Source organism: Hypanus sabinus, chromosome 5 (genome assembly GCF_030144855.1).
Source record: "Hypanus sabinus isolate sHypSab1 chromosome 5, sHypSab1.hap1, whole genome shotgun sequence".
Lineage (NCBI taxonomy): Eukaryota > Metazoa > Chordata > Chondrichthyes > Myliobatiformes > Dasyatidae > Hypanus > Hypanus sabinus.
Window position 1 is genome coordinate 185,080,766 of NC_082710.1, and position 26,513 is coordinate 185,107,278.

The 26,513-nt window shown below is 48.8% G+C and overlaps 1 protein-coding gene across 3 annotated transcripts in view; it reads left to right on the top strand.

Moving 5' to 3' along the window:
- Positions 1-26,513, top strand: part of LOC132394734 (complement factor B-like) — a 250,516-nt gene that overhangs the window by 202,270 nt on the left and 21,733 nt on the right. For all 3 annotated transcript variants that reach the window (XM_059971130.1, XM_059971127.1, XM_059971129.1), the window contains exons 12-15: positions 11,167-11,281; positions 17,744-17,894; positions 25,823-25,902; positions 26,238-26,350. In XM_059971130.1, the coding sequence (XP_059827113.1) occupies positions 11,167-11,281; positions 17,744-17,894; positions 25,823-25,902; positions 26,238-26,350 (459 nt within the window). The remainder of the gene's footprint in view (positions 1-11,166; positions 11,282-17,743; positions 17,895-25,822; positions 25,903-26,237; positions 26,351-26,513) is intronic.

The window sequence follows — 26,513 nt, forward strand, 5'->3', positions numbered from 1 at the left end:
TAACTCTACACCGTTCAGACAATACTCTGCCCTCTTGTTCCTGCTTCCAAAGTGGATAACTTCACATTTATTCACATTGAATGACATCTGCCAAGTATCTACCCACTCGCCCAGCCTATCCAAGTCTCCCTGTATTCTCCTAACGTCCTCTTCGCATGTCACACTGCCACCCAGTTTAGTATCGTCAGCAAACTTGCTGATATAGTTTTCAATGCCCTCATCTAAATCATTGACATAAATCGTAAAGAGCTGTGGTCCCAATACAGAGCCCTGTGGTAGCCCACTAGTCACCTCCAGCCAGTCCGAGAAACACCCATTCACTGCTACCCTTTGCTTTCTATCTGCCAACCAGTTTTCTATCCATGTTGAAACCCTGCCCCCAATGCCATGAGCTCTGATTTTACTCACCAATCTCCTATGTGGCACCTTATCGAATGCCTTCTGAAAATCTAGGTACACAACATCCACTGGCTTACCCTCGTCTAACATCCTTGTTACACCCTCAAAAAACTCCATCAGATTAGTCAAGCATGATTTGCCCTTGGTAAATCCATGCTGGCTTGGCCTAATCCTATTTCTGCCATCAAGATGTGCCACTGTTTCGTCCTTAATAATGGACTCAAGCATCTTCCCCACGACTGACGTTAGGCTAACAGGGCGATAGTTCTCCATTTTCTCCTTCCCTCCCTTCTTGAAAAGTGGGATAACATTAGCCACTCTCCAATCTTCAGGAACTGATCCTGAATCTAAGGAACATTGGAAAATGATTACCAATGCATCCGCAATTTCCTGAGCCACCTCTTTTAGAACCCTTGGATGCAGACCATCTGGACCCGGGGATTTATTAGCCCTCAGTCCTACCAGTCTACTCATCACAGTTTCTTTCCTAATGTCAATCTGTCTCAATTCCACTGATATTTATGACCCTGGCCCATCCATACATCTGGGAGATTGCTTGTGTCCTCCCTGGTGAAGACAGATCTAAAGTACGCATTAAATTCTGTTGCCATTTCCCTGTTTCCCATAACAATTTCTCCCAATTCATTCTTCAAGGGGCCAACATTGTTCTTAACTATCTTCTTTCTCTTCACATAGCTAAAAAAGCTTTTGCTATCCCCTTTTATATTCCTGGCTAGACTGAGCTCATACCTGATTTTTTTCTCTCCGTATTGCTTTTTTAGTTAAGATCTGCTGTTCCTTAAAACTTTCCCAATCATCTGTATTCCCACTCATCTTAGCCCTGTCATACTTCTTTTTCTTTAATGCTATACAATCTCTGACTTCCTTTGTCAACCACTGTGGCCCCTTCCCCCTCTTTGAATCCTTCCTTCTCATTGGAATGAACTGCTTTTGCATCTTTTGTATTATGCCCAAGAATATCTGCCACTGCTGATCCACTGTCTTTCCTGCCAGGGCATCCGCCCATTTAACTTTGGCCAGCTCTTCCCTCATGGCTCCGTAGTCTCCTTTATTTAATTGCAACACTGACACCTCTGATCTGCCCTTATCCCTCTCAAATTGTAGATAAAAACTTATCACGTTATGATCACTACTTCCTAATGGCTCCTTTACTTCAAGATCACTTATCAATTCCTGTTCATTACACATCACCAAGTCCAAAATAGCCTCGTTCCTGGTTGGCTCAAGCACAAGCTGTTCCAAAAATACATCCCTTAGACACTCCACAAACTCCCTATCCTGGGGTCCAGCACCTACCTGATTCTCCCAGTTCACCTGCATGTTGAAATCTCCCATAATGACTGCATTACCTTTAGCACATGCCAATGTTAACTCCCTAATCAACTTGTACCCAATATCCACGCTACTGTTTGGGGGCCTGTACACAACACCCATTAGGGTCTTTTTACCCTTACTGTTCCTCAGCTCAATCCACACAGACTCTACTTCCCCTGTTCCCAAGTCACCTCTTGCTAAGGACTGAATCTCATTCCTCACCAACAGGGCCACCCCACCCCCTCTTCCCATATTTCTGTCTCTACGATAGCACGTATACCCTAGTACACTCAATTCCCAGGTCTGATCCCCTTGCAGCCATGTCTCCGTTATCCCAACAATATCGTAGTTCCCCATTTTCATCTGAGCTTCAAGCTCATCTGTCTTATTTCTGACACTACGCGCATTCAAGTATAGAATTCTTAGCCCATTCCTCCTCTCTTTGCTTAAAACACTGTCTACTGTACCTAACCCAGTTCCTTGAACTTCCATCGGGCTAATTGCACCCTGAATTTTGATGACCTTCTCAAGATCACCCAAACCTTCTACACATTTAACCCCATGCTCCTTCTGACCAACCCTCTGGATCTGGATCCCTGCCCCCTGCACATCTAGTTTAAACCCCCCCGAGCAGCACTGGCAAACACTCCTGCAAGAATGTTAGTACCCCTCCGGTTCAGATGTAGACCGTCCCTTCGAAACAGATCCCAATGTCCCTGGAACAAAGACCAATTATCCAAAAACCTGAACCCTTCCTTCCTGCACCATGCTCCCAGCCTCGTATTAATGTGCATAATCATTCTATTCTTCGCCTCACTCGCACGTGGCACAGGTAGCAATCCCTTCTGAAAGGCCTTTAAAAGGCCTTCTGAAAATCCAAATACACCATGTCTCCTTTGTCTGCTCTGCTTGTAATTTCCTCAAAGAATTGTAGTAGGTTTGTCAGGCAGGATTTTCCTTTCAGGAAGCCATGCTGGTTTTGGTCTGTCTTGTCATGTGCCTCCAGGCCTTCTGAAAATCCAAATACACCATGTCTACTACATCTCCTTTGTCTGCTCTGCTTGTAATTTCCTCAAAGAATTGTAGTAGGTTTGTCAGGCAGGATTTTCCTTTCAGGAAGCCATGCTGGTTTTGGTCTGTCTTGTCATGTGCCTCCAGGCGTTCCGTAATCTCATCCCTAACAAACGATTCCTACAACTTCCCAACCACTAATGTCAGGCTAACAGTTCTAACAGTACATCTGCCTTGTCTATTTGAATCTAGAGCCCCAAGGAAAGCTCTCTCTTCATCTGAATCATGATCTCTTTGACCTCCTGAAGAAATGTTTTTGAGCAACACTGGTTTTTGTAATGGCCTATTGAATTGGGAGCAATTCTCTTCTTTTGCTGGACAGGGCTTTTTGACATGGAATGGAGTCTTGGTGCATCTGCTGCAGTTGGACATTTTACCTGCTCTTTGTGTCACTTGCCCGTTTTGTTTGAGCTGAGCTCTACTGTCACCTCTTTCTGACTGCAACTTGTTTGTACCCTGCTGTTTGAACAGCCTCTAGCTCTATCTCAGCATCGGTTTTTGTGCCCAAGTCCTCCCTGTTGCTGACCATTGTGATAGCTTTCTTTAGTGTGAGGTTTGCATGCAACTGAAGTCTCTCTGACAATTTGGTGGAGAGTAGCATGACAACAATCCTGTCTCTGATGAGCTCATCTCTCAGATTCCCATTTGCACTGTTGTCTGACAGGGCACACAATGTCATTTACACTTTCATCTGACTCCTGTTTTCTGGAATTGAACTTTTCCTTCTCATATATCACATTTCGTTTACCTGTGAAATATTCTTTGTATTTTTCCTGAACTGCTCGTACTCCCTTATCTGAGCATCTGTTGGTCCTAATCCACAGAGACAAAGTTCAAAAGGGCAAAGAATGCAGGAATGAAGATGCTGTATTTAAATGTGTGTAGCATTTGGAATAAAATGCAGAAACTCATGACATTGGTCAGTATGACATTGTGGGCATCACTGGTCATGGCTGATAGAAACCATAGTTGGAAGCTCAACATCAAAGGATATACTTTGTATTGAAAGGACAGGCAGGAAGACAAAGGTGGTGGTGTGACTCTGTTGGAATGAGATGGAATTATATCTTCAGAAAGAGGTGTCATAGGGTCAGAGAATGTTGAATCTTGGTGGATGGAGTTAAGAAATTGCAAGGGTAAAAAAATCATTATGGGAATCATATATGACCTTAGAACTGTAGCCAAGATGTGGGATTGAGATTGCAAAGGGAGATGAAAAAAGCATGTAATAAAGGTAATGACACAATTGTAATGGGGGACTTCAATATGCAAGCGACTTGGGAAAATCAGGTTGGCGTTGGATCACAAAAGAGGGAATTTGTTAAATGCCTACAAGATGGCTTTTTAGATCAACTTGTGCTTGAGCCTACTCAGGGAGAGGATTTTGTGTAATAACCCAGCTCTTCTTAGGGAGCTTAACGTAAAGGAACCCTCAGGAGGCAGTGATCATATTATGATTGAATTCATACTGCAATTTGCGAGGGAGAAGCGTCAATCAGATGTGTCTGTATTGCAGTGGAACCAAGGGAATTATAGACGTATGATAGAGGTGCTAACCAGGTGGATTGGAGGAGGATACTGGTGAGGATGACAGCAGAGCACAGATGGCTGAAATTTCTGGGTATAGTTCACAAGGTGGAGGATAGGTATGTCCCATAGAGGAAAAAGTTCTCAAATGGCAGGGGGTAGACAATCGTGGCTGAAAAAGGAAGTTAAGGACTGCATAAAAGCTAAGGAAAGGGCATATGAGGTAGCAAAAGTGGGTGAGAAGTTGGATGATTGGGAAGCTTTTAAACTCCAAGAAAAATGCAAGTAAAAAAGGTATAAGAAGGGAAAAGATGAAATATGAGGGCAGACAAGCTAATAATATAAAGCAGGATACCAAAAGTTTTTCCAGTTATGTGAAGAGTAAAAGGGAAGTGTGAGTTGATATTGGACCACTGGAAAATGTGAGGTTGTAAGGAGGGACAAAGAAATGGCAGATGGACTTAATGGGACTTTGCATCTGTCTTCACTGTGGAAGACGGTGTCCAGTTCTGGTCGCCTCACTATAGGAAGGATGTGGAAGCATTGGAAAGGGGACAGAGGAGATTTACCAGGATGCTGCCTGGTTTAGAGAGTATGGATTATGATCAGAGATTAAGGGAGCTAGGGCTTTACTCTTCAGAGAGAAGGAGGATATGAGGAGACATGATAGAGGTGTACAAGATATTAAGAGGAATAGACAGAGGGAACAGCCAGCACCTCTTCCCCAGGGCACCACTGCTCAGTACAAGCGGACATGGCTTTAAGGTAAGGGGAGGAAAGTTCAAGGGGGATATTAGAGGAAGGTTTTTCACTCAGAGAGTGGTTGATGCGTGGAATGCACTGCCTGAGTCAGTGGTGGAGGAAGATACACTAGTGAAGTTTAAGAGACTACTAGACAGGTATATGGAGGAATTTAAGGTGGAGGGTTATATGGGAGGCAGGGTTTGAGGGTCGGCACAACATTGTGGGCTGTACTATTCTATGTTTTATGTTCTAAGACACCAGCAGTGTGCCAGAGATCCATGAGTTAACAGGAGTGAGTGCCATAGCTATTACAAAGGAAAAAAGTGCTAGGCAATCTCAGAGGTCTTAAAGTGGATAAGTCACCTGGACCAGATGGACTACATCCCAGAGTGCTGAGAAAGGTTGCTGAAGAGATAACAGATGCATTGGTTATGATCTTTCAAGAATCACTTGATTCTGGCATGGTTAGAAACATGGAAAACCTACAGCACAATACAGGCCTTTGGGCCCACAAAGCTGTGCCAAACATGTCCTTACCTTAGAAATTACCTAGGGTTACCCATAGCCCGCTATTTTTCTAAGCTCCATGTACCTAACCAGGAGTCTCTTAAAAGACCCTATTGTATCCACCTCCACCACCGTCACCAGCAGCCCACTCCACACACAGAAGACTGGAAGACTGCAAATGTCACTCACTCTTTAAGAAGGGAAGAAGGCAAAAGAAAGGAAATTACAGGCCAGTTAGTCTAACCTCAATACTTGGGAAAGTGTTGGAGTCTATTATTAGAGACGAGTTTTCAAGGTGTTTGGAGACTAAGGATAAAGAGAAAGAAGGTGGGGGGGAAGCACCAGAGGAAGATGGAGAACAGGCAAAAAACGAAATTTGTCAGGGATGGGGTAAGAAGGGGAGGAGGGGCATTAATGGAAGTTAATCATCTTGACTTCACCACACCCTGTTCCGATTCCAACCTCACTCCTTCCGAACGCTCTGCTCTCCGCTCCCTCCGCACCAATCCCAACCTCACTATAAAACCTGCTGATAAGGGGGGAGCTGTTGTTGTCTGGTGTACTGACCTCTACCTGGCCGAGGCACAGCGACAGCTCTCTGATACCTCCTCTTATTTACCCCTTGATCATGACCCCACTAAGGAGCACCAGGCCATTGTCTCCTATACCATCACCAACCTTATCAGCTCTGGGGATCTCCCATCCACTGCCATCAACCTCATAGTTCCCACACCCCGCACTTCCCGTTTCTACCTCCTACCCAAGATCCACAAACCTGCCTGTCCAGGTAGACCTATTATCTCAGCTTGCTCCTGCCCCACCAAACTCATTTCTGCATACCTTGACACTGTCTTATTCCCCCTAGTTCAATCTCTTCCCACCTATGTTCGTAACACTTCTCATGGCCCCACTGTCTTATTTTCACGATAGACGTCCAATCCCTATGTACCTCCATCCCCCACTGAGATGGTCTCGAAGCTCTTCGCTTTTTTTTAAATTCCAGACCTAAACAATTCCCCTCTACCACCACTGTCCTCCATCTAGCGGAATTAGTTCTTACTCTCAATAGTTTGGCTCCTCCCACTTCCTCCAAACCAAGGGTGTAGCCATGGGCACCCGCATGGGTCCCAGTTATGCCTGCCTTTTTGTTGGCTTTGTGGAACAGTCCATGTTCCAAGGCTATACCGGTATCCATCCCCCTCTTTTCCTTCGCTACATCGACGACTGCATTGGCGCTGCCTCCTGCACACATGCTGAGCTCATTGACTTCATTAACTTTGCCTCCAACTTTCACCCTGCCCTCAAATTTACCTGGTCCATTTCTGACACCTCCCTCCCCTTTCTTGATCTTTCTGTCTCCATCTCTGGAGACAGCCTATCTACTGGTATCTACTATAAGCCTACAGACTCTCACAGCTACCTGGACTATTCCTCTTCCCACCCTGTCTCTTGCAAAAAGGCTATCCCTTTCTCACAATTCCTCCATCTCCATCGCATCTGCTCTCAGGATGAGGCTTTTCATTCCAGGACTAAGGAGATGTCTTCCTTTTTAAAACAAAGGGGCTTCCCTTCGTCCACCATCAACTCTGCTCTCAAACGCATCTCTCCCATTTCCCGCTCATCTGCCCTCTCCCCATCCACCCGCCACCCCATTCGGGATAGGGTTCCCCTTGTCCTTACCTACCACCCCACCAGCCTCCAGATCCAACGTATAATTCTCCGTAACTTCCGCCACCTCCAACGGGATCCCACTACCAAAAACATTTTTCCCTCCCCACTCTTTCTGCTTTTCGCAGGGGTTGCTCCCTACGCGACTCCCTTGTCCACTCGTCCCCCTATCCCTTCTCACCAATCTCCCTCCTGGCACTTATCCTTGTATACGGAACAAGTGCTACACCTGCCTTTACACTTCCTCCCTCACCACCATTCAGGGCCCCAGACAGTCCTTCCAGGTGAGGCGACACTTCACCTGTGAGTCGGCTGGTGTGGTATACTGCGTCCGGTGCTCCCGGTGTGGTGTTTTATATATTGGTGAGACCCGACACAGACTGGGAGACTGTTTCGTGGAACACCTACGCTCGGTCCGCCAGAAAAAGCAGGATCTCCCAGTGGCCACACATTTTAATTCCACGTCCCATTCCCATTCTGATATGTCTATCCATGGCCTCCTCTACTGTCAAAATGAATCCAAACTCAGGTTGGAGGAACAACACCTTACATACTGGCTGGGTAGCCTCCAACCTGATGACATGGACATTGACTTCTCTAACTTCCATTAATGCCCCTCCTCCCCTTCTTACCCCATCCCTGACATATTTAGTTGTTTGCCTGTTCTCCATCTCCCTCTGGTGCTCTCCCGCTCCTTTCTTTCTCCTGAGGCCTCCCGTCCCATGATCCTTTCCCTTCTCCAGCTCTGTATCACTTTCGCCAATCACCTTTCCAGCTATTAGCTTCATCCCACCCCCTCCGGTCTTCTCCTATGATTTCGCATTTCCTCCTCCCCCAACTACTTTCAACTTTCTTACTATCTTTCCTTTCAGTTAGTCCTGACGAAGGGTCTCGGCCCAAAACGTCGACAGCGCTTCTCCCTATAGATGCTGCCTGGCCTGCTGTGTCCCACCAGCATTTTGTGTGTGTTGTTGTTTGAATTTCCATCATCTGCAGATTTCCTCGTGTTTGCTGAGATAATGCTGAGGCTTTATAAGACACTAGTCAGGCCAAACATGGAATACTGTCAACTGTTTCAGGCCAGAAAGAGTGTGTTGTCATTGAAGAGAGTCCAGAGGAGGTTCACGAGGACGATTCTCTAAATTTCAATGAGATTCCCCCCCGCATCCTTCTAAATTCCAGTGATTACAGGCCCAAAGCTGCCAAACGCTCCTCAACAGCAAGATGCCAGCATTCAGGATATTCAACTGAACTTTATTGACAACGCTGCTCATACATTATGGGAACTCCTCCCTTGTGGGAGTGGCTAATTCAGTGTCAAAATATTCTCACCCTGATCCTAATACTGACCCCAATCCTGATCATGATTTTGACCCTGATTGTGATCCAGATCCCAATCTTGATCTTAATCCAGTCTGATTCTTATCCTATTCCAGATTCTGATCCCTATCCCAAACCTGATCCGGATTCGGAACCTGCTCTGATTCTGACCCTGATTGTAACTCTGATGCTTCTCCCAATACCAAACCTAATCTCTATCACGATTCTGATCCTGATCCTAATCCAGTTCCTATATCTGATCCAGATTCTTATCCCAATCCAGAGCTAGTTGAAGGATGATCCTGGTCCTAATTCTGATTCTGATCTTGAACCTCACCCCAATCCTGATAGCGATTCTGTTCCTGGTTCTGATCCTGATCTTCATCCAGATCCCAATCCCGATTCTGATCCTGTTTCTGAATCCAATATGGATCCTGATCCATCTTCTAATCCTATTCTGAATCAGATTCTGTTCCTGATTTAAGAGTGGTCCTGATAAGGATCTTTATCCCGAACCCGATTCTTATTCTGATGTGATCCTGATCCCGGTATCATAGAAACATAGAAAATAGGTGCAGGAGTGGGCCGTTCGGCCCTTTGAGCCTGCACCGCCATTCAGTATGATCATGGCTGATCATCCAAGTCAGAACCCTGTACCTGCTTTCTCTCCATACCCCCGATCCCCTTAGCCACAAGGGCCATATCTAACTTCCTCTTAAATATAGCCAATGAACCGGCCTCAACTGTTTCCTGTGGCAGAGAATTCCACAGATTCACCACTCTCTGTGTCAAGAAGTTTTTCCTCATCTCGGTCCTAAAAGGCTTCCCCTTTATCCTTAAACTGTGACCCCTCATTCTGGACTTCCCCAACATCGGAAACAATCTTCCTGCATCTAGCCTGTCCAATCCCTTTAGAATTTTATACGTTTCAATAAGATCCCCCCTCAATCTTCTAAATTCCAGTGAGTATAAGCCTAGTCGATCCAGTCTTTCTTCATATGAAAGTCCTGCCATCCCAGGAATCAATCTGGTGAACCTTCTCTGTACTTCCTCTATGGCAAGAATGTCTTTCCTCAGATTAGGGGACCAAAACTGCACACAATATTCTAGGTGCGGTCTCACCAAGGCCTTGTACAACTGCAGTAGAACCTCCCTGCTCCTGTACTCAAATCCTTTTGCTATGAATGCCAACATACCATTTGCCTTTTTCACCGCCTGCTGTACCTGCATGCCCACCTTCAATGACTGGTGTACAATGACACCCAGGTCTCGTTGCATCTTCCCTTTTCCTAATCGGCCACCGTTCAGATAATAATCTGTTTTCCTGTTCTTGCAGCCAAAGTGGATAATCTCACATTTATCCACATTAAATTGCATCTGCCATGAATTTGCCCACTCACCTAACCTATCCAAGTCACCCTGCATCCTCTTAGCATCCTCCTCACAGCTAACACCGCTGCCCAGCTTCGTGTCATCCGCAAACTTGGAGATGCTGCATTTAATTCCCTCGTCTAAATCATTTATGTATATTGTAAACAGCTGGGGTCCCAGCACTGAGCCTTGCGGTATCCCACTAGTCACTACCTGCTGTTCTGAAAAGGTCCCGTTTACTCCCACTTTTTGCTTCCTGTCTGCCTATCAATTCTCTATCCACATCAATACCATACCCCCAATACCGTGTGCTTTAAGTTTGCACACTAATTTCCTGTGTGGGACCTTGTCAAAAGCCTTTTGGAAATCTAAATATATCACATCCACTGGCTCTCCCCTATCCACTCTACTAGTTACATATTCAAAAAATTCTATAAGATTCATAAGACATGATTTTCCTTTCACAAATCTATGCTGACTTTGTTCGATGATTTCACCTCTTTCCAAATGTGCTGTTATCACATCTTTGATAACTGACTCCAGCATTTTCCCCACCACCGATGTCAGACTAACTGGTCTATAATTCCCCGGTTTCTCTCTCCCTCCCTTTTTTAAAAAGTGGGGTTACATTAGCCACCCTCCAATCCTCAGGAACTAATCCAGAATCTAAGGAGTTTTGAAAAATTATCACTAATGCATCCACTATTTCTTGGGCTACTTCCTTAAACACTCTGGGATGCAGACCATCTGGCCCTGGGGATTTATCTGCCTTTAATCCCTTCAATTTACCTAACACCACTTCCCTAGTAGCACTATCATCCCTGATCTTGTTCCTGATTTTGATGCTGATTCTGATCCCTATCCTGATCCCAATAGAGATATTGGTGCGGATCCTGATCCTTATCCCGATCCCTATGCAGATCGTGAGCTTGATATCCACTCTGATGTGGATCCTGACCCTGATACCGATCTTATTCACAATCCTGATCCTAATTCTAATCCAGAATTACTGATCTGGATCCTAATCCTGATTTTAATGCCGATTCAGATCCCGTTACCGATCTTGATGTTGATTCTACTCCTGATTCTCATCCTGATTCTGATCTAGATCCATATTCTGATCCTGATCCTGATTATGACTCCGATTTTCACTCTGACCCTGATTCTTGCTGCCTGGCATGATGCAGACCATGGTTCCCACTGCCTCCCCATTTTCCTTTGCAGCACTCTGCCACGTGCAGTGGTTCCATCGTGGCTCCCAAATGGATCCTGACTGCAGCGCACTGCTTTATCAAGATTGAGTCCCGGATGAGCACTCAGAGGATCCAAGTCGTTTTTGGTAAGCTTCGTCACTCTGTTCCTTGGCAGTTGTGGAGACAGCATTCGTGGGGGGAGCCCCCAAGTGGAGCCATGGATTCCCAGTTCCAAGCGCTCATTTTGACCCGGAGCTCTGGTGCAGGTTCGCGCAATTCCTCTAGATTCTCCAATTCCCTCACACGCCTGAGGTTTGTGGTTGGTCCATTGATTAAGTGGCTGCTGTAGATTTTTCTTCATGTGGGTGGCCATGAAAAATGGAAATTTGATGGGTGACATGGAAAATAATGTTTCCTCTGGTGGGGGTATCCACCATTAGAGGGCACAGCCTCAAAACTGAGGGGCGACCTCATAGAGCAGAGGTGAAGAGGGTATTTAATCTGTGGAATGACCTGCTGCAGACTGTGGTGGATGCCAGGTCCGTGGGTATGTTCAAAGCAGAAATTGCCTGATCGGGCTGGGCATCAAGGGCAATAGAAACATAGAAAACCTCCACAGAATACAAATGCTTCGGCCCACAAAGCTGTGCTGAACATGTCCTTACTTTAGAAATTACCTATGGTTACCCATAGCCCTCTATTCTTCAAGCTCCATGTACCTATCCAAGTATCTTTTAAAAGACCCTATCGTATCCGCCTCCACCACTGTCACTGGCAGCCCATTCCATGCACTCACCACTCTCTGAGTAAAAAACTTACCCCTGATATCTCCTCTGTACCTATTTCCAAGCACCTTAAGCCTGTACCCTCTCGTGTTAGCCATTTCATCCCTGGGGATTAGCCTCTGACTACCCACATGATCGTGCATCTCATCATCTTCTACACTTCTAACAGGTCACCTCTCATCCACCGTCGCTCAAGGGAGAAAAGGGCAAATACTCCCAACCTATTCTCATGCTTCTCAATCCAAGCAACATATTTGCATCTTTGTAGATCTCCTCTGCATCCTTTTTTATAGTTTCCACATCTTTTCTGTAGAGAGGCGACTGAACTGAGCACAGTACTCCAAGTGGGGTCTGACCAAGGTCCTGTATAGTTGTAACATTACCTCTTGGCTCATAAACTCAATCCCATGATTGATGAAAGCCGATACACCGTATGCCTCCTTAACCACGCAGTCAACCTGCGCAGTAGCTTTGAATGTCCTATGGACTCGGAACCCAAGATCCCTCTGATCCTCCACACTGCCAAGAGTCTTGCCATTAATACTATATTCTGCCATCATATTTGACCTCCCAAAATGAACCACCTCACGCTTATCTGGGTTGAACTCCATCTGCCACTTCTCAGCCCAGTTTTGAATCCTATCGATGTCCAGCTGTAACCTCTGACAGCCCTCCACAATATCTACAACACCCCCAACCTTGTGTCATCAGCAAATTTACTAACCCATCCCTCCACTTCCTCATCCAGGTCATTTATAAATAAAACGAAGAGACGGGGTCCCAGAACAGATCCCTGAAGCACACCACTACTCACTATCCTCCATGCAGAATATGACCCATCTAGATATACTCTTTGCCTTCTGTGGGCAAGCTCTTTCTTGATCCACAAAGCAATGTCCCCTTGGATCCCATGCCTCCTTACTTTCTCAATAAGCCTTGCATGAGTACCTTATCAAATGCCTTGCTGAAATCCATATACACTACATCTACTGCTCCACCTTCATCAATGTGTTCAGTCACATCCTCAAAATTTCAATCAGACTCGTAAGGCATGACCTGCCTTTGACAAAGCCATGCTGACTATTTCTAATCATATTATGCCTTCTTCATCAACCATCAATTCATAAGGGAAAATGAGGTAGTCATAGATGAGAGCTACAGGGAGGTAGTCACACCTAGGCTGCCAGAAGCAGGTCGTTGGGTGACTGTCAGAGGGGGGAAGCGAAGGAGAGTAGACAGGTAGTGCAGAGCACCCCTGTAGCCATTCCCCTGAATAATAAGTTTACCGTCCTGGATGCTGTTGGTGAGGACGACCGACCAGGTGTGAGCCACGGTGGCAGGGCCTCTGGCACTGAGTCTGACCCTGTGGTGCAGAAGGATGGGACGGAGAAGAGGAGAGCTCTCGTCATTGGAGACTCTATAGTCAGGGGAGCAGACAGGAGATCTTGTGGACTTGAGAAGGACACCTGTATGGTTTGTTGCCTCCCGGGTGCCAGGGTCCGGGATGTCTCTGACCGGGTGCATGACATCCTGGTACGAGAGGGAAAGCAACCAGAAGTCATGATACATGTTGGGACCAACGAGATAGGCAGGAAGAGGGATGAGGTCCTGAAGTGTGAGTTTCGGGAACTAGGCAGAAGGCTGAAGAACAGCACCTCAAGGGTGGCGTTCTCAGGATTGTTGCCGGTACTACCTGATACTGATGGTAAGAATTGGAGAAGATGGCAGTTGAATGCGTGGCTGAGGAGTTGGTGCAGGGGGCAGGGTTTTAGATTTTTGGATCATTGGGATCTCTTCTGGGGAAGGTGGAACCTGTACAGATTGGATGGGTTGCACCTGAACTCGAGGGGGAGCAATATCCTTGCAGGTAGGTTTGCTAGCATGGTTCAGGAGGGTTTAAACTAATTTGCAAGGGGGATGGGATCTGGAGTGATATAGCAGTGAAGAAAGTGCATGGAGTAAAGCCAGATCTAACATATAGAGAGGCTTTGAGGAAAGAGAAGCAGAATAAAGGGTGTAAAGGTAGTAAGGTAGAAGGGCTAAAGTGTGTGTATTCAATGCAAGAAGCATCAGGAACAAAGGTGATGAACTGAGAGCTTGGATACATACATGGAATTATGATGTAATGGCCATTACAGAGACTTGGCTGGCACCAGGGCAGGAATGGATTCTCAATATTCCTGGATTTCAGTGCTTTAAAAGGAATAGAGAGGGGGGAAAAAGGTGAAGAGGGGTGGCATTACTGGTCAGGGATACTATTACAGCTACAGAAAGGGTGGGTAGTGTAGCAGGATCCTCTTTTGAGTCAGTATGGGTGGAAGTCAGGAACAGGAAGGGAGCAGTTACTCTACTGGGGGTATTCAATAGGCTCCCTGGTAGCAGCAGAGTTACCGAGGAGCAGATTGGGAGGCAGATTTTGGAAAGGTGCAAAAATAGCAGTGTTGTTATCATGGGTGACTTTAACTTCCCTAATATTGATTGGCACCTGATTAGTTCCAAAAGTTTAGATGGGGCAGAGTTTGTTAAGTGTGTCCAGGATGGATTCCTGTCACAGTATATTGACAGGCCGACTGGGGGAATGCTATACTAGATCTAGTATTAGGTAACGAACCGGGTTAGGTCACTGATCTGTCAGTGGGTGAGCATCTGGGGGACAGTGACCACCTCTCCCTGACCTTTAGCATTATCATGGAAAAGGATAGAATCAGAGAGGGCAGGAAAATTTTTAATTGGGGAAGGGCAAATTATGAGGCTATAAGGCTAGAGCTTGCGGGTGTGAATTGGGATGATGTTTTTGCAGGGAGATGTACTATGGACATGTGGTCGATGTTTAAGGATCTCTTGCAGGATGTTAGGGATAAATTTGTCCCGGTGAGGAAGATAAAGAATGGTAGGGTGAAGGAACCATGGGTGACAAGTGAAGTGGAAAATCTAGTCAGGTGGAAGAAGGCAGCATTCATGAGGTTTAGGAAGCAAGGATCAGATGGGTCTATTGAGGAATATAGGGTAGCAAGAAAGGAGCTTAAGAAGGGGTTGAGGAGAGCAAGAAAGGGGCATGAGAAGGCCTTGGCAAGTAGGGTAAAGGAAAACCCCAATTACATGATGAACAAAAGGATGACAGGAGTGAAGGTAGGACCGATTAGAGATAAAGGTGGGAAGATGTGCCTGGAGGCTGTGGAAGTGAGCGAGGTCCTCAATGAATACTTCTCTTTGGTATTCACAAATGAGAGGGAACTTGATGACGGTGAGGACAATATGAGTGAGGTTGATGTTCTGGAGCTTGTTGATATTAAGGGAGAGGAGGTGTTGGAGTTGTTAAAATACTTTATGATGGATAAGTCCCTGGGGCCTGACGGAATATACCCCAGGCTGCTCCATGAGGTGAGGGAAGAGATTGCTGAGCCTCTGGCTTGGATCTTTATGTCCTCGTTGTCCATGGGAATGGTACCGGAGGATTGGAGGGAGGTGAATGTTGTCCCCTTGTTCAAAAAAGGTAGTAGGGATAGTCTGGGTAATTATAGACCAGTGAGCCTTGCGTCTGTGGTGGGAAAGCTGTTGGAAAAGATTCTTAGAGATAGGATCTGTGGGCATTTTGAGAATCATGGTCTGATCAGGGACAGTCAGCATGGCTTTGTGAAGGGAAGATCATGTCTAACTAGACTGATAGAGTTCTTTGAGGAGATGACCAGGCATATAGATGAGATGATCTACATGGATTTTAGTAAGGTATTTGACAAGGTTCTGCACGGTAGGCTTATTCAGAAAGTCAGAAGGCATGTGATCCAGGGAAGTTTGGTCAGGTAGATTCAGAATTGGCTTGCCTGCAGAAGGCAGAGGGTCGTGGTGGAGGGAGTACATTCAGTTTGGAGGGTTGTGACTAGTGGTGTCCCACAAGGATCTGTTCTGGGACCTCTACTTTTCGTGATTTTTATTAACGACCTGGATGTGGGGGTAGAAGGTTGGGTTGGCAAGTTTGCAGACATCACAAAGGTTGGTGGTGTTGTAGATTGTGTAGAGGATTGTCAAAGATTGCAGAGAGACATTGATAGGATGCAGAAGTGGGCTGAGAAGTGGCAGATGGAGTTCAACCTGGAGAAGTGTGAGGTGGTACACTTTGGAAGGGCAAACTCCAAGGCGGAGTACAACATACATGGCAGGATACTTGGTAGTGTGGAGGAGCAGAGGGATCTGGGGGTATGTGTCCACAGATCCCTGAAAGTTGCTTCACAGGTAGATAGGGTAGCTAAGAAAGCTTATAGGGTGTTAGCTTTCATAAGTCGAGGTATAGAGTTTAAGAGACGCGATGTAATGATGCAGCTCTATAAAACTCTAGTTAGGCCACACTTGGAGTACTGTGTCCAGTTCTGGTCACCTCACTATAGGAAGAACGTGGAAGCATTGGAAAGGGTACAGAGGAGATTTACCAGGATGCTGCCTGGTTTAGAGAGTATGGATTATGATCAGAGATTAAGGGAGCTAAGGCTTTACTCTTTGGAGAGAAGGAGGATGCGAGGAGACATGATAGAGGTGTACAAGATATTAAGAGGAATAGACAGAGTGGACAGCCAGCACCTCTTCCCCAGGGCACCACTGCTCAGTACAAGAGGACATGGCTTTAAGGTAAGGGGAGGGAAGTTCAAGGGGGATATTAGAGGAAGGTTTTTCACTCAGAGAGTGGTTGGTGCGTGGAATGCACTGCCTGAGTCAGTGGTGGAGGCAGGTACACTAGTGAAGTTTAAGAGATTACTAGACATTTATATGGAAGAATTTAAGGTGGGGGGTTATATGGGAGGCAGGGTTTGAGGGTCGGCACAACATTGTGGGCCGAAGGGCCTGTAATGTGCTGTACTTTTCTATGTTCTAACTTAACAACCACAGAAGTAAGACTCACTGATCTATAATTTCCTGGGTTATCTCTACTCCTGTTCTTGAATAATGGAACAGCATCTGCAACCCTCCAAACTGGAACCTCTCCTGTCTGCACTGATGATGCAAAATTCATTGCCAGAGGCTCAGCAATCTCCTCCCTCACCTCCCACAGTAGCCTGGGGTACATCTTGTCCAGTCCCGGCGACTTATCCAACTTGATGCTTTCCAAAAGCTCCAGTACATCCTCTTTGTTAATGTTTCTATGCTCTAGCTTCTTTGTCCACTATAAGTCATCCCTCCAATCACCAAGATCCTTTTCTGTAGTGAATGCTAAAGCAAAGTATTCATTAAGTACCTCTGCTATCTCCTCCAGTTCCATACACACTTTTCCTCTGTCACGTTTGATTGGTCCTATTCTCTCACAGCTTATCCTCTTGCTCTTCACTTACTTGTAGAATGCCTTGAGGTTTTCTCTAATCCTGCTTGCCAAGGCCTTCTCAGGGTCCTTTCTCGCTCTCCAAATTTCATTCTTCAGATCCTTCCTGCTAACCTTATAATTTTCTAGATCTCTATCATTACCTAGTTTCTTTGAACCTTTCGTTAGGTGTCCTGTTCTTCTTGACTAGATTTTCAATAGCCTGGTTCCTGTTCCTGTTCCTGTACCCTACCATCCTTTCCCTGTCTCATTAGAACGTACCTATGTAGAAAGCCACGCAAATAACCCCTGAACATTTGCCACATTTCTTCCGTACATTTCCCTGAGAACATTTGTTCCCAAATTATGCTTCCAAGTTTTGCCAGGCAGGTGTTTGGGATTGAGTGGGATCTGGGATCAGCCATAATGAAATCGCAGTGCGGACTTGATGGGCTGAAAGGCCTAATTCTGGTCTTATGTCTTATGATCTTTTGGCATTTTTTCTCTAATCTATGCATCATCTGTAATTCTCTGACTAGGTGAAAACCAATTGGCCAGAGTGAGCGAATTGCACGTTCACCCACAGTTTTCAATCGCAGCCAAAGTAAACAAGAGCATCTCGCAATTCTACGATTATGATGTTGCCTTGATTGAACTGGACAAGCCTTTAACCTATTCACCGGATGTCAGGTAACTGGCCAGTCGCTCACACAACATCCCAGAGCAGAGAGTGGGTCTGCCCACCCTGCCTATCGCCACAGCAACCCACACAAAATGCTGGGGGAACTCAGCAGGTCAGGCAGCATCTATGGAAATTAATAAATAGTCGACATTTTGGACCGGAATCCTTATTCAGGACTGAAGAAGAAGGAGGAAGATGCCAGGATCAGAAGGTGGAGGGAGGAGAGGAGGTGGTACGTGAAGTTGTGGGCAGAAAAAGATAGAGTGTGGTGAAGAAGGAATCTGACAGGAGAGCAGGGTGGACCATGGGTGAAAGAGAACATGGATGGGTACCAGAGGGAGATAATAGGCAGGTGGAAGAAGAGGCATGAGTGGGAATTTGAAGGTGGGAGGAGGGAAAACCTGCTGTAAGTTGGAGAGATTTATGCCCATGCCATCAGGTTGGAGGCTACCCAGACGAAATATGAAGTGTTGATTGAGAGTGGCCTCATAGTTGGAAAATAGGAGCATCATGTTGGAACCAGAAGGGGTGGGGGGTAGGAATTAGAATGTTTGGTCACGAGGAGATCCCACTTTTTGTGGATGGGGTGGATAAGTCGGGTGACCAATCCGGAGGAGGCCGTAATGGGAGCACCACGTGCAGTAGACAGTCATCTGATTGGAGATGGCTCAGCTGGTAAATTACAAATGACCCTCCTGATGAGGGGCTTCAGCCTGAGATGTTGACCAATTACTCCCCTCCATAGATGCTGTCTGACCTGCTCGGTTGACACAGCATTTAGCACATGCTTCTCAGATTTATAAACACCGGTAAACACAGAGCGCCCGAGTCACCTCTCAAGCAGCGGTTACAAAATATCTTCACGGTGGCAACTTAACAATCTGTCCCTCCCCTCTTCCTGTCCCTGTGAAGATACGGTTGAACCCTACAGGGTGGTGGTTCATGTAACGCTATTACAGCTCAGAATGTCAGAGTCCCCACACCGCCTGTAAGGAGTTTGTATGTTTTTACCATGCAGGCGTGGCTTCCCTCCACTGGCACCAGTTTCCTGCAAAAGTCCATAGACATACTGCTTAGTAGGTTAACTGCTGATTGGGCTCGGCACAAAGCGGTTGATTGTTGGGTGGTGTGGTTTATTAGGCTGGGAGGGTGGGGCCGGCCGGGGGTGTCGGGGTAGGGTCGTCCGGGGGTGTTGGGGTAGGGCCGTCCGGGGGGGTCGGGGTAGGGCCGTCCGGGGGTGTCGGGGTAGGGCCGTCCGGGGGTGTCGGGGTAGGGCCGTCCGGGGGTGTCGGGGTAGGGCCGTCCGGGGGTGTTGGGGTAGGGCCGTCCGGGGGGGTCGGGGTAGGGCCGTCCGGGGGGGTCGGGGTAGGGCCGTCCGGGGTTGTCGGGGTAGGGCCATCCGGGGGTGTAGGGGAAGGGCGGTCCGGGGGTGTAGGGGTGGGGCCGTCCGGGGGTGTAGGGGTGGGGCCGTCCGGGGGTGTAGGGATATGGCCGTCCGGGGGTGTAGGGGTGGGGCCGTCCGGGGGTGTAGGGGTATGGCCGTCCAGGATTGTAGGGGTAGGGCTGTCCGGGGGTGTCGGGGTGGGGCCGTCCGGGGTGTCGGGGTGGGGCCGTCCGGGGTGTCGGGGTGGGGCCGTCCGGGGTGTCGGGGTAGGGCCGTCCGGGGGTGTCGGGGTAGGGCGGTCTGGGGGTGTCGGGTTAGGGCGGTCTGGGAGTGTAGGGGTAGGGCGGTCTGGGGGTGTAGGGGTGGGGCCGTCCGGGGGTGTCGGGGTAGGGCCGTCCGGGGGTGTCGGGGTAGGGCCGTCTGGAGTGTCGGGGTAGGGCCGTCCGGGGGTGTCGGGGTAGGGCTGTCCCGGGGTGTCGGGGTAGGGCTGTCCCGGGGTGTAGGGGTAGGGCGGTCTGGGGGTGTAGGGGTAGGGCCGTCTGGAGTGTCGGGGTAGGGCCGTCCGGGGGTGTCGGGGTAGGGCCGTCCTGGGGTGTTGGAGTAGAGCGGTCTGGGGGTGTAGGGGTAGGGCCGTCTGGGGGTGTCGGGGTAGGGCCGTCCGGGGGTGTAGGGGTAGGGCCGTCCTGGGGTGTCGGGGTAGGGCCGTCTGGAGTGTCGGGGTAGGGCCGTCTGGGGGTGTCGGGGTAGGGCCGTCTGGGGGTGTCGGGGTAGGGCCGTCTGGGGGTGTCGGGGTAGGGCCGTCCGGGGGTGTCGGGGTAGGGCCGTCCGGGGGTGTCGGGTTAGGGCGGTCCGGGGGTGTAGGGGTAGGGCCGTCCGGGGGTGTCGGGTTAGGGCGGTCTGGGGGTGTAGGGGTAGGGCCGTCCGAGGGTGTCGGGTTAGGGTGGTCCGGGGGTGTCGGGGTAGGGCCGTCTGGGGGTGTCGGGGTAGGGCCGTCCGGGGGTGTCGGGTTAGGGCGGTCTGGGGGTATAGGGGTAGGGCGGTCTGGGGGTGTCGGGGTAGGGCCGTCTGGGGGTGTCGGGGTAGGGCCGTCTGGGGGTGTCGGGGTAGGGCCGTCCGGGGGTGTCGGGTTAGGGCGGTCTGGGAGTGTAGGGGTAGGGCGGTCTGGGGGTGTAGGGGTGGGGCCGTCCGGGGTGTCGGGGTAGGGCCGTCCAGGGGTGTCGGGGTAGGGCCGTCTGGAGTGTCGGGGTAGGGCGGTCTGGGGGTGTAGGGGTAGGGCGGTCTGGGGGTGTCGGGGTAGGGCCGTCTGGAGTGTCGGGGTAGGGCCGTCCGGGGGTGTCGGGGTAGGGCCGTCCGGGGGTGTCGGGGTAGGGCCGTCCGGGGGTGTCGGGGTAGGGCCGTCCGGGGGTGTCGGGTTAGGGCGGTCTGGGGGTGTAGGCGTAGGGCCGTCCTGGGGTGTAGGGGTGGGGCCGTCCGGGGGTGTCGGGGTAGGGCCGTCCTGGGGTGTCGGGGTAGGGCCGTCTGGAGTGTCGGGGTAGGGCCGTCTGGGGGTGTCGGGGTAGGGCCGTCTGGGGGTGTCGGGGTAGGGCCGTCCGGGGGTGTCGGGGTAGGGCCGTCCGGGGGTGTCGGGTTAGGGCGGTCTGGGGGTGTAGGGGTAGGGCCGTCCGGGGCTGTCGGGGTAGGGCCGTCCGGGGGTGTCGGGTTAGGGCGGTCTGGGGGTGTCGGGGTAGGGTCGTCCGGGGTGTCGGGATAGGGCCGTCCGGGAGTGTTGGGGTAGGGCGGTCTGGGGGTGTCGGGGTAGGGCCGTCCGGGAGTGTCGGGGTAGGGCCGTCCGGGAGTGTCGGGGTAGGGCTGTCCCGGGGTGTCGGGGTAGGGCCGTCCGGGAGTGTCGGGGTAGGGCGGTCTGGGGGTGTCGGGGTAGGGCCGTCCGGGGGTGTCGGGTTAGGGCCGTCCGGGAGTGTCGGGGTAGGGCGGTCTGGGAGTGTCGGGGTAGGGCTGTCCCGGGGTGTCGGGGTAGGGCCGTCCGGGAGTGTCGGGGTATGGCCGTCCGGGGGTGTCGGGGTAGGGCCGGCCGGGGGTGTCGGGGTAGGTCCGTCCGGGAGTGTCGGGGTACGGCGGTCTGGGGGTGTCGGGGTAGGGCCGTCCGGGGGTGTCGGGTTAGGGCGGTCTGGGGGTGTAGGGGTAGGGCCGGCCTGGGTGTTGTGTATGAGGAGCATGCAAGCTCAAAGGTCTTCAGGTGGCTCAGTCAGCTGGACCAGATGGGCTACATCCCAGAGTCCTAAGCAAGGTTACTGAAGAGATAACAGCTGCATTGGTCATGATCTTTCAAGATTCACTTGATTCTGAAAGGGTCTCAGAGGACTGTAAGATTTTAAATGTCACTCCCAGAAGGTAAATCTATAGGTTGAGTCTGTGGCAAAGAAGAGAAATGCAATGTTGGCATTTATTTCAAGGGGAATAGAATATAAAAGCAAGGAGATAATGCTGAGCCTTTATAAGACACTAGTCAGGCTACATTGACAATACTGGAGTATTGTCAACAGTTTTGTGTCCCATATTTCAGAAAGGATGTATTGTCATTGGAGAGAGTCCAGAGGAGGCTCACAACGATGATTCCGGGATTGAAGGAGTTAACATATGAAGAGTATTTGGCTGCTTTGGGCCTGTACTCCTGGAATTTTCTGAACAATGCGGGGGAATCTAATTCGAATCTACCAAATGTTGAAAGGGTGAATGTGGAGAGGGTGTTTCCTATGGTGGTGGTATCCAGGACTAGAGGGCACAGCCTCAAAATTGAGGGGTGATCTTTTAGAACAGATGCGAGGAGGAATTTTTTTAGCCAAAGAGTAGTGAATCTGTGGAATGGCTCTGCCACAGGCTGCAGTGAAGGCCCGGTCCATGAGTATGTTGCTCATTTTCTGATTGTTCAGGGCATTAAAGGGTACAGTGAGAAGGCAGGTGTATTGGATTGAGTGGGATCTGGGATCAGCCATGATGGAATGGCAGAACAGTGTCGATGGGCTGAATGGCTTACTTCTGATGCTATGTCTTATGGTCTATGTCAACTATATCTGGATGATAATGTGGTAAACTGGATCAGCAAATTTGTGAATGACACCAAGATTGGGGATATACTGGACAGTGAGAAAGATTTTGCAACAGATCTGGACCAGCTGGAAGAATAGCAGCCGCAGATGAAATTCATGCAGACAAATGTGAGGTGTTGCATCTTGGGAGGACCACCCAGAGTAGGTTTTATCCAAGGGGTGATTGATAAGCTCGTGGCCTAAGGTCAATTTTCTCAGACTGTGCTTACTTGCAATTTTCAATTATCTGGAACAGAAATACCACAAGAATTACTTACTTCAAACTTTCTGTACGATCACTCAAAGAGTTGAACTGCACGTGCATGTAACGAGAGCTGTCTAACTCATCTCCTTCTACCTTAGGCCACGAACTTATCAATCACCCTCGTACAGTGAGCTGTCGGGCACTGAGCGGTGAGGTAGAGCAAAGGCATCTGTGAACACAGGTCCATAATTCATTGTTACTGGCATCACAGTTGGATAGGTTTGGAAAGAAAGCTTTGGCATATGGCTTTGAAATATCAAAGTACTGAGAGCAAGAGTTGCGATGCCATGTTGAAGTCGAATGAGATGGTGAACCCTAATTTCAACTGTTATGTGCAGTTTTGATCACCTCCCTACAGGAAAGTTGCAAATGCTGTTGAAAGAGCACAGAGAATGAAAGAGCAAAGGATATTGGTGGGTCTTGAGGAATTTAGTTGTAGGGAATGGTTGAATAGGTTAGGACTTCAATCCCTAGATTTTAGAAGAATGAGGGGAAACTACGAGGGGTATAAAGAGTGTAAGTGCAAGCAGGCTTTTTCCATTGAGGTTGAGTGAGACTCGAAGTAGAGGTGAAAGGTGAAATGTTTAACGGGAACATGGGGGCAACTTCTTGAGAGTGTGGAATGTGCAGCTAGCACAAGTGGAGGATGTGATTTAAGTTTCAAGGTTTAAGTGAATATTGGATGATAGGTGTATGATTGGCCATATGGTGCGGGTTCAGGTTGATGGGACTGGGCGTATAAATGGTTCGGCAGAGACTAGATGGGTTGAGTGGCCTGTTTCTGTGCTGTACATTTCCATGACTCTAAGTATCAAGCAGAATAGACAAAAGGATGTTGGTACTTTGATTTTCAGAAGGCCTGTGGTACTACAGGAATGATACTGTATGGAGAGAGCATTGGCTGATTGCCAGGAGGTGAAGAGTATGACTAGCGGTTTTCCACAGGGGTCCGTGGTGGGACCGCTGCTTATAATGTTGCATGTCAATGATTTGGATGATGGAATTGTTGGATTTGTGGCCACATGTGAAGATAGCTTGAGAGGCAGGGAGACCTCAGGAGGATTTAGATGGTTTAGGAGAACAGGCAAATAACTGGTGGTGTTGGTAAATCATGCATCTTGGTAGAAGGAATGAAAGTGGTGAGATAATTCAAAAATGTGACGTGGAAGGGGACTTGGGAGCCCTTCTGCAGGATAACTTGCAGGTTGAGTCAGTGATGACAAAGGCAATTGTGATGATAGTGTTCATTTTGAGAGGGCTGGAATACTGTAATGCTGACACCTCACTTTGAATATCGTGAGCAGTTTTGGGCCCCTCATCGAAGGTAGGATGAGCTGACATTGGGAAGATTCATGAGAATAATTCCAGGAGTGAAATGCATGAGGAGCAATTGATGGCTCTGGGCCTGTACTCGCATCAGTTTAGAAGAATGAGGTGTGAGGGGTGTGATCTCATTGAAACCTATCGAATGTAGAAAGGCCTAGGTAGAGTAGGTGGGGGAGCCTGGGACCAAGGTGCACAGCCTCAGAATAAAGGGACATCCATTTAGAACAGAGAAGAGGAATTTCTTCAGCCAGAGGAAGGTTCGTCTGTGTGATTCATTTCCGTGGAGGCCTAGTCTCTGGGTATTTTTAAAGCAGAGATTGATCAGCTCTTGATTTGCCAGGCTGACAAAGGTTACGGGGAGAAGGCAGGAGAATGGGTTTCAGAGGGAAATGGATAAGTGATGGAGCAGACCCAATGGGCAGAATGGCCCAATACTGCTCCCATGTCTTTTTCAGTTCAGTTCAGTTTCAGTTTATTGTCATTTAGAAACCACAAATGCAATGCAGTTAAAAAATGAGACAACATTCTCCAGAATGAAATCACAAAAGCACATGACAAAACATACTACACCAGAAAATCCACATAACGTTTGGTAATCCCCAAACCCAGAGTCCGGAGAGGCTGCCATGTACTAATATTGTGCTACCATCTTAGTGCGTTCCCCAGAAAGGAGCTCCAAATCCACCAGACAAAACAAGACTACCCAGAAACACCAAGTCAGGAGACCAACTCTCCCACCCAACAAACCAAAAACTAAAGCTACAAGACCTACACAAAACCACATAGTTACATATAGTTAACATATAGTTACAACAGTGCAGACTATATCATAATTGATTTAAAAAAAACAGACCATGGGCACAGTAAAAATAATCCAAAGATGTTAAAAGAAGTTCAAAAGAAACCACCACACAGTTTTCACAAGTCTTCAGGGTCCTGATAGACTCGTCATCCCACGCAGGCGGCAGAAGGGAATACCCCCACTATGGACTTCCACGGCACCGGACTCAGCCTCACAGACACAGCACACAGTGAAAGCACCCTGACTGCAGCGGACTCCGAGTCCGTCGAACCTCCGAGCCTCCGACCATCCCCTCCGGCACAGCCTCTCCGAGCACCATCCTCTGCCGAGCGCACAACGATGCCCCACCAACGGCCACCGGCAATGCGACCCCGAGGACTGGGGGCCTGTTCTTCTCAGCGGAGACCCGGACCTCACAGCAGCAGCAGTAACGAAAAAGTCCTTCCTGGAGAATTCCAGATGTTCCTCCATGCTCCACGTCTGTTTTTCATCTGATTAGGATTGTGCACGGCACCCTGCTTAACAAGTAACAGATATCAGCTCCGGAGTGGCCACTGCAAACTGCGTCGCATCGCCATCTTGGCTTCCAACTGCAACAAATAAAAACGTGGCTAATCAAACACTCCAACACAACTCCCCCCGCCCACCAAACTCTGACTCTAAACTGAAAGTCTGAAGTGTCAGCACTGCTCCTATTGAGACCTGCTGTCACGTCGCATGCCAACACCACTCTGCCTCCACCTGGTAACAGAATCCACCTGCCATTCATACCAGACTCATTACCTGCAGCCTATTAAACCCCAGTTTTCATCACAGTCCTTATCAAACCAGCTGACATTTAACCAGTTGCTCCGAGCTTTTGCCCTCCCTGCCTAAAGTTTTCCTCAGTGCCTGTTGTGTTTATTTTCTGTGCTCTCTTGGTTTGTGGCCCCCTCATGGCTTGTTATTTTATGGTTATTTAAGTTACCCTTCATGGCTGAATCATTTCCGCTGCTCTGCTTTTGGGTGAATCCTCCTCTATATTTCCTGCTTCGTCCTTGGGCACTGCCCCCACTGACGCTGCCCTCTTGCCGTAGGTCCATCTGCTTGCCGTGCACACCAGAGACAACTCGCGCCTTGCGCAAGCCTCACCCCAAGACCAAGTGCATTGATCACGGTAAGGAGAGGGCGGACCGAACACGGTGCAGGGCGGAACTCCCCAAGGCTGGAGCATGTTCAGTTGGGTCCCAGTGCCTGTGGGAAGGCAAGGGTTGGGAACATTTGCAGAGGAGAGTGAGTGTGAGTGAGAGAGAGGAGGGATTGGAGCGAGAGATAAGAGGGCAGAGGGAGCGAGTTGGGGAAAGGGTAAGGGGTGTCATTGTGCGCTTGTTCGCCTAGTTTTGGGGTATTACAATGTTTCTGGCTTCCCTCTCTGCAGGGACCTACTGAGGGGAGGGGATGGGTTTGCAGTGGCGAGGGGGTAACATCTGCCTAATTCCTGGTGTCTCACAGAGAGGCTACTCCTGCCCACTGACAAGCAAGTTCATGCTAGCTTTGTGAAGCGGAACCGAGCATCGACCAGGAAAGAGACACAAGGACATGTGACAATCAAAACTATCGAAGGGGTATGTGAAAGTCAACAATGACCTTGAGATTTCCCACGCATGTTGACAGGGTGGTTAAGAAGGTGTGTGGTGTGCTGGGGGTATTCCTTTCAAGAACTGTGAGATAATGTTGGAACTCAATAAAACTCTTGTCGGACCACACTTGGAATATTGTCACAAGCAT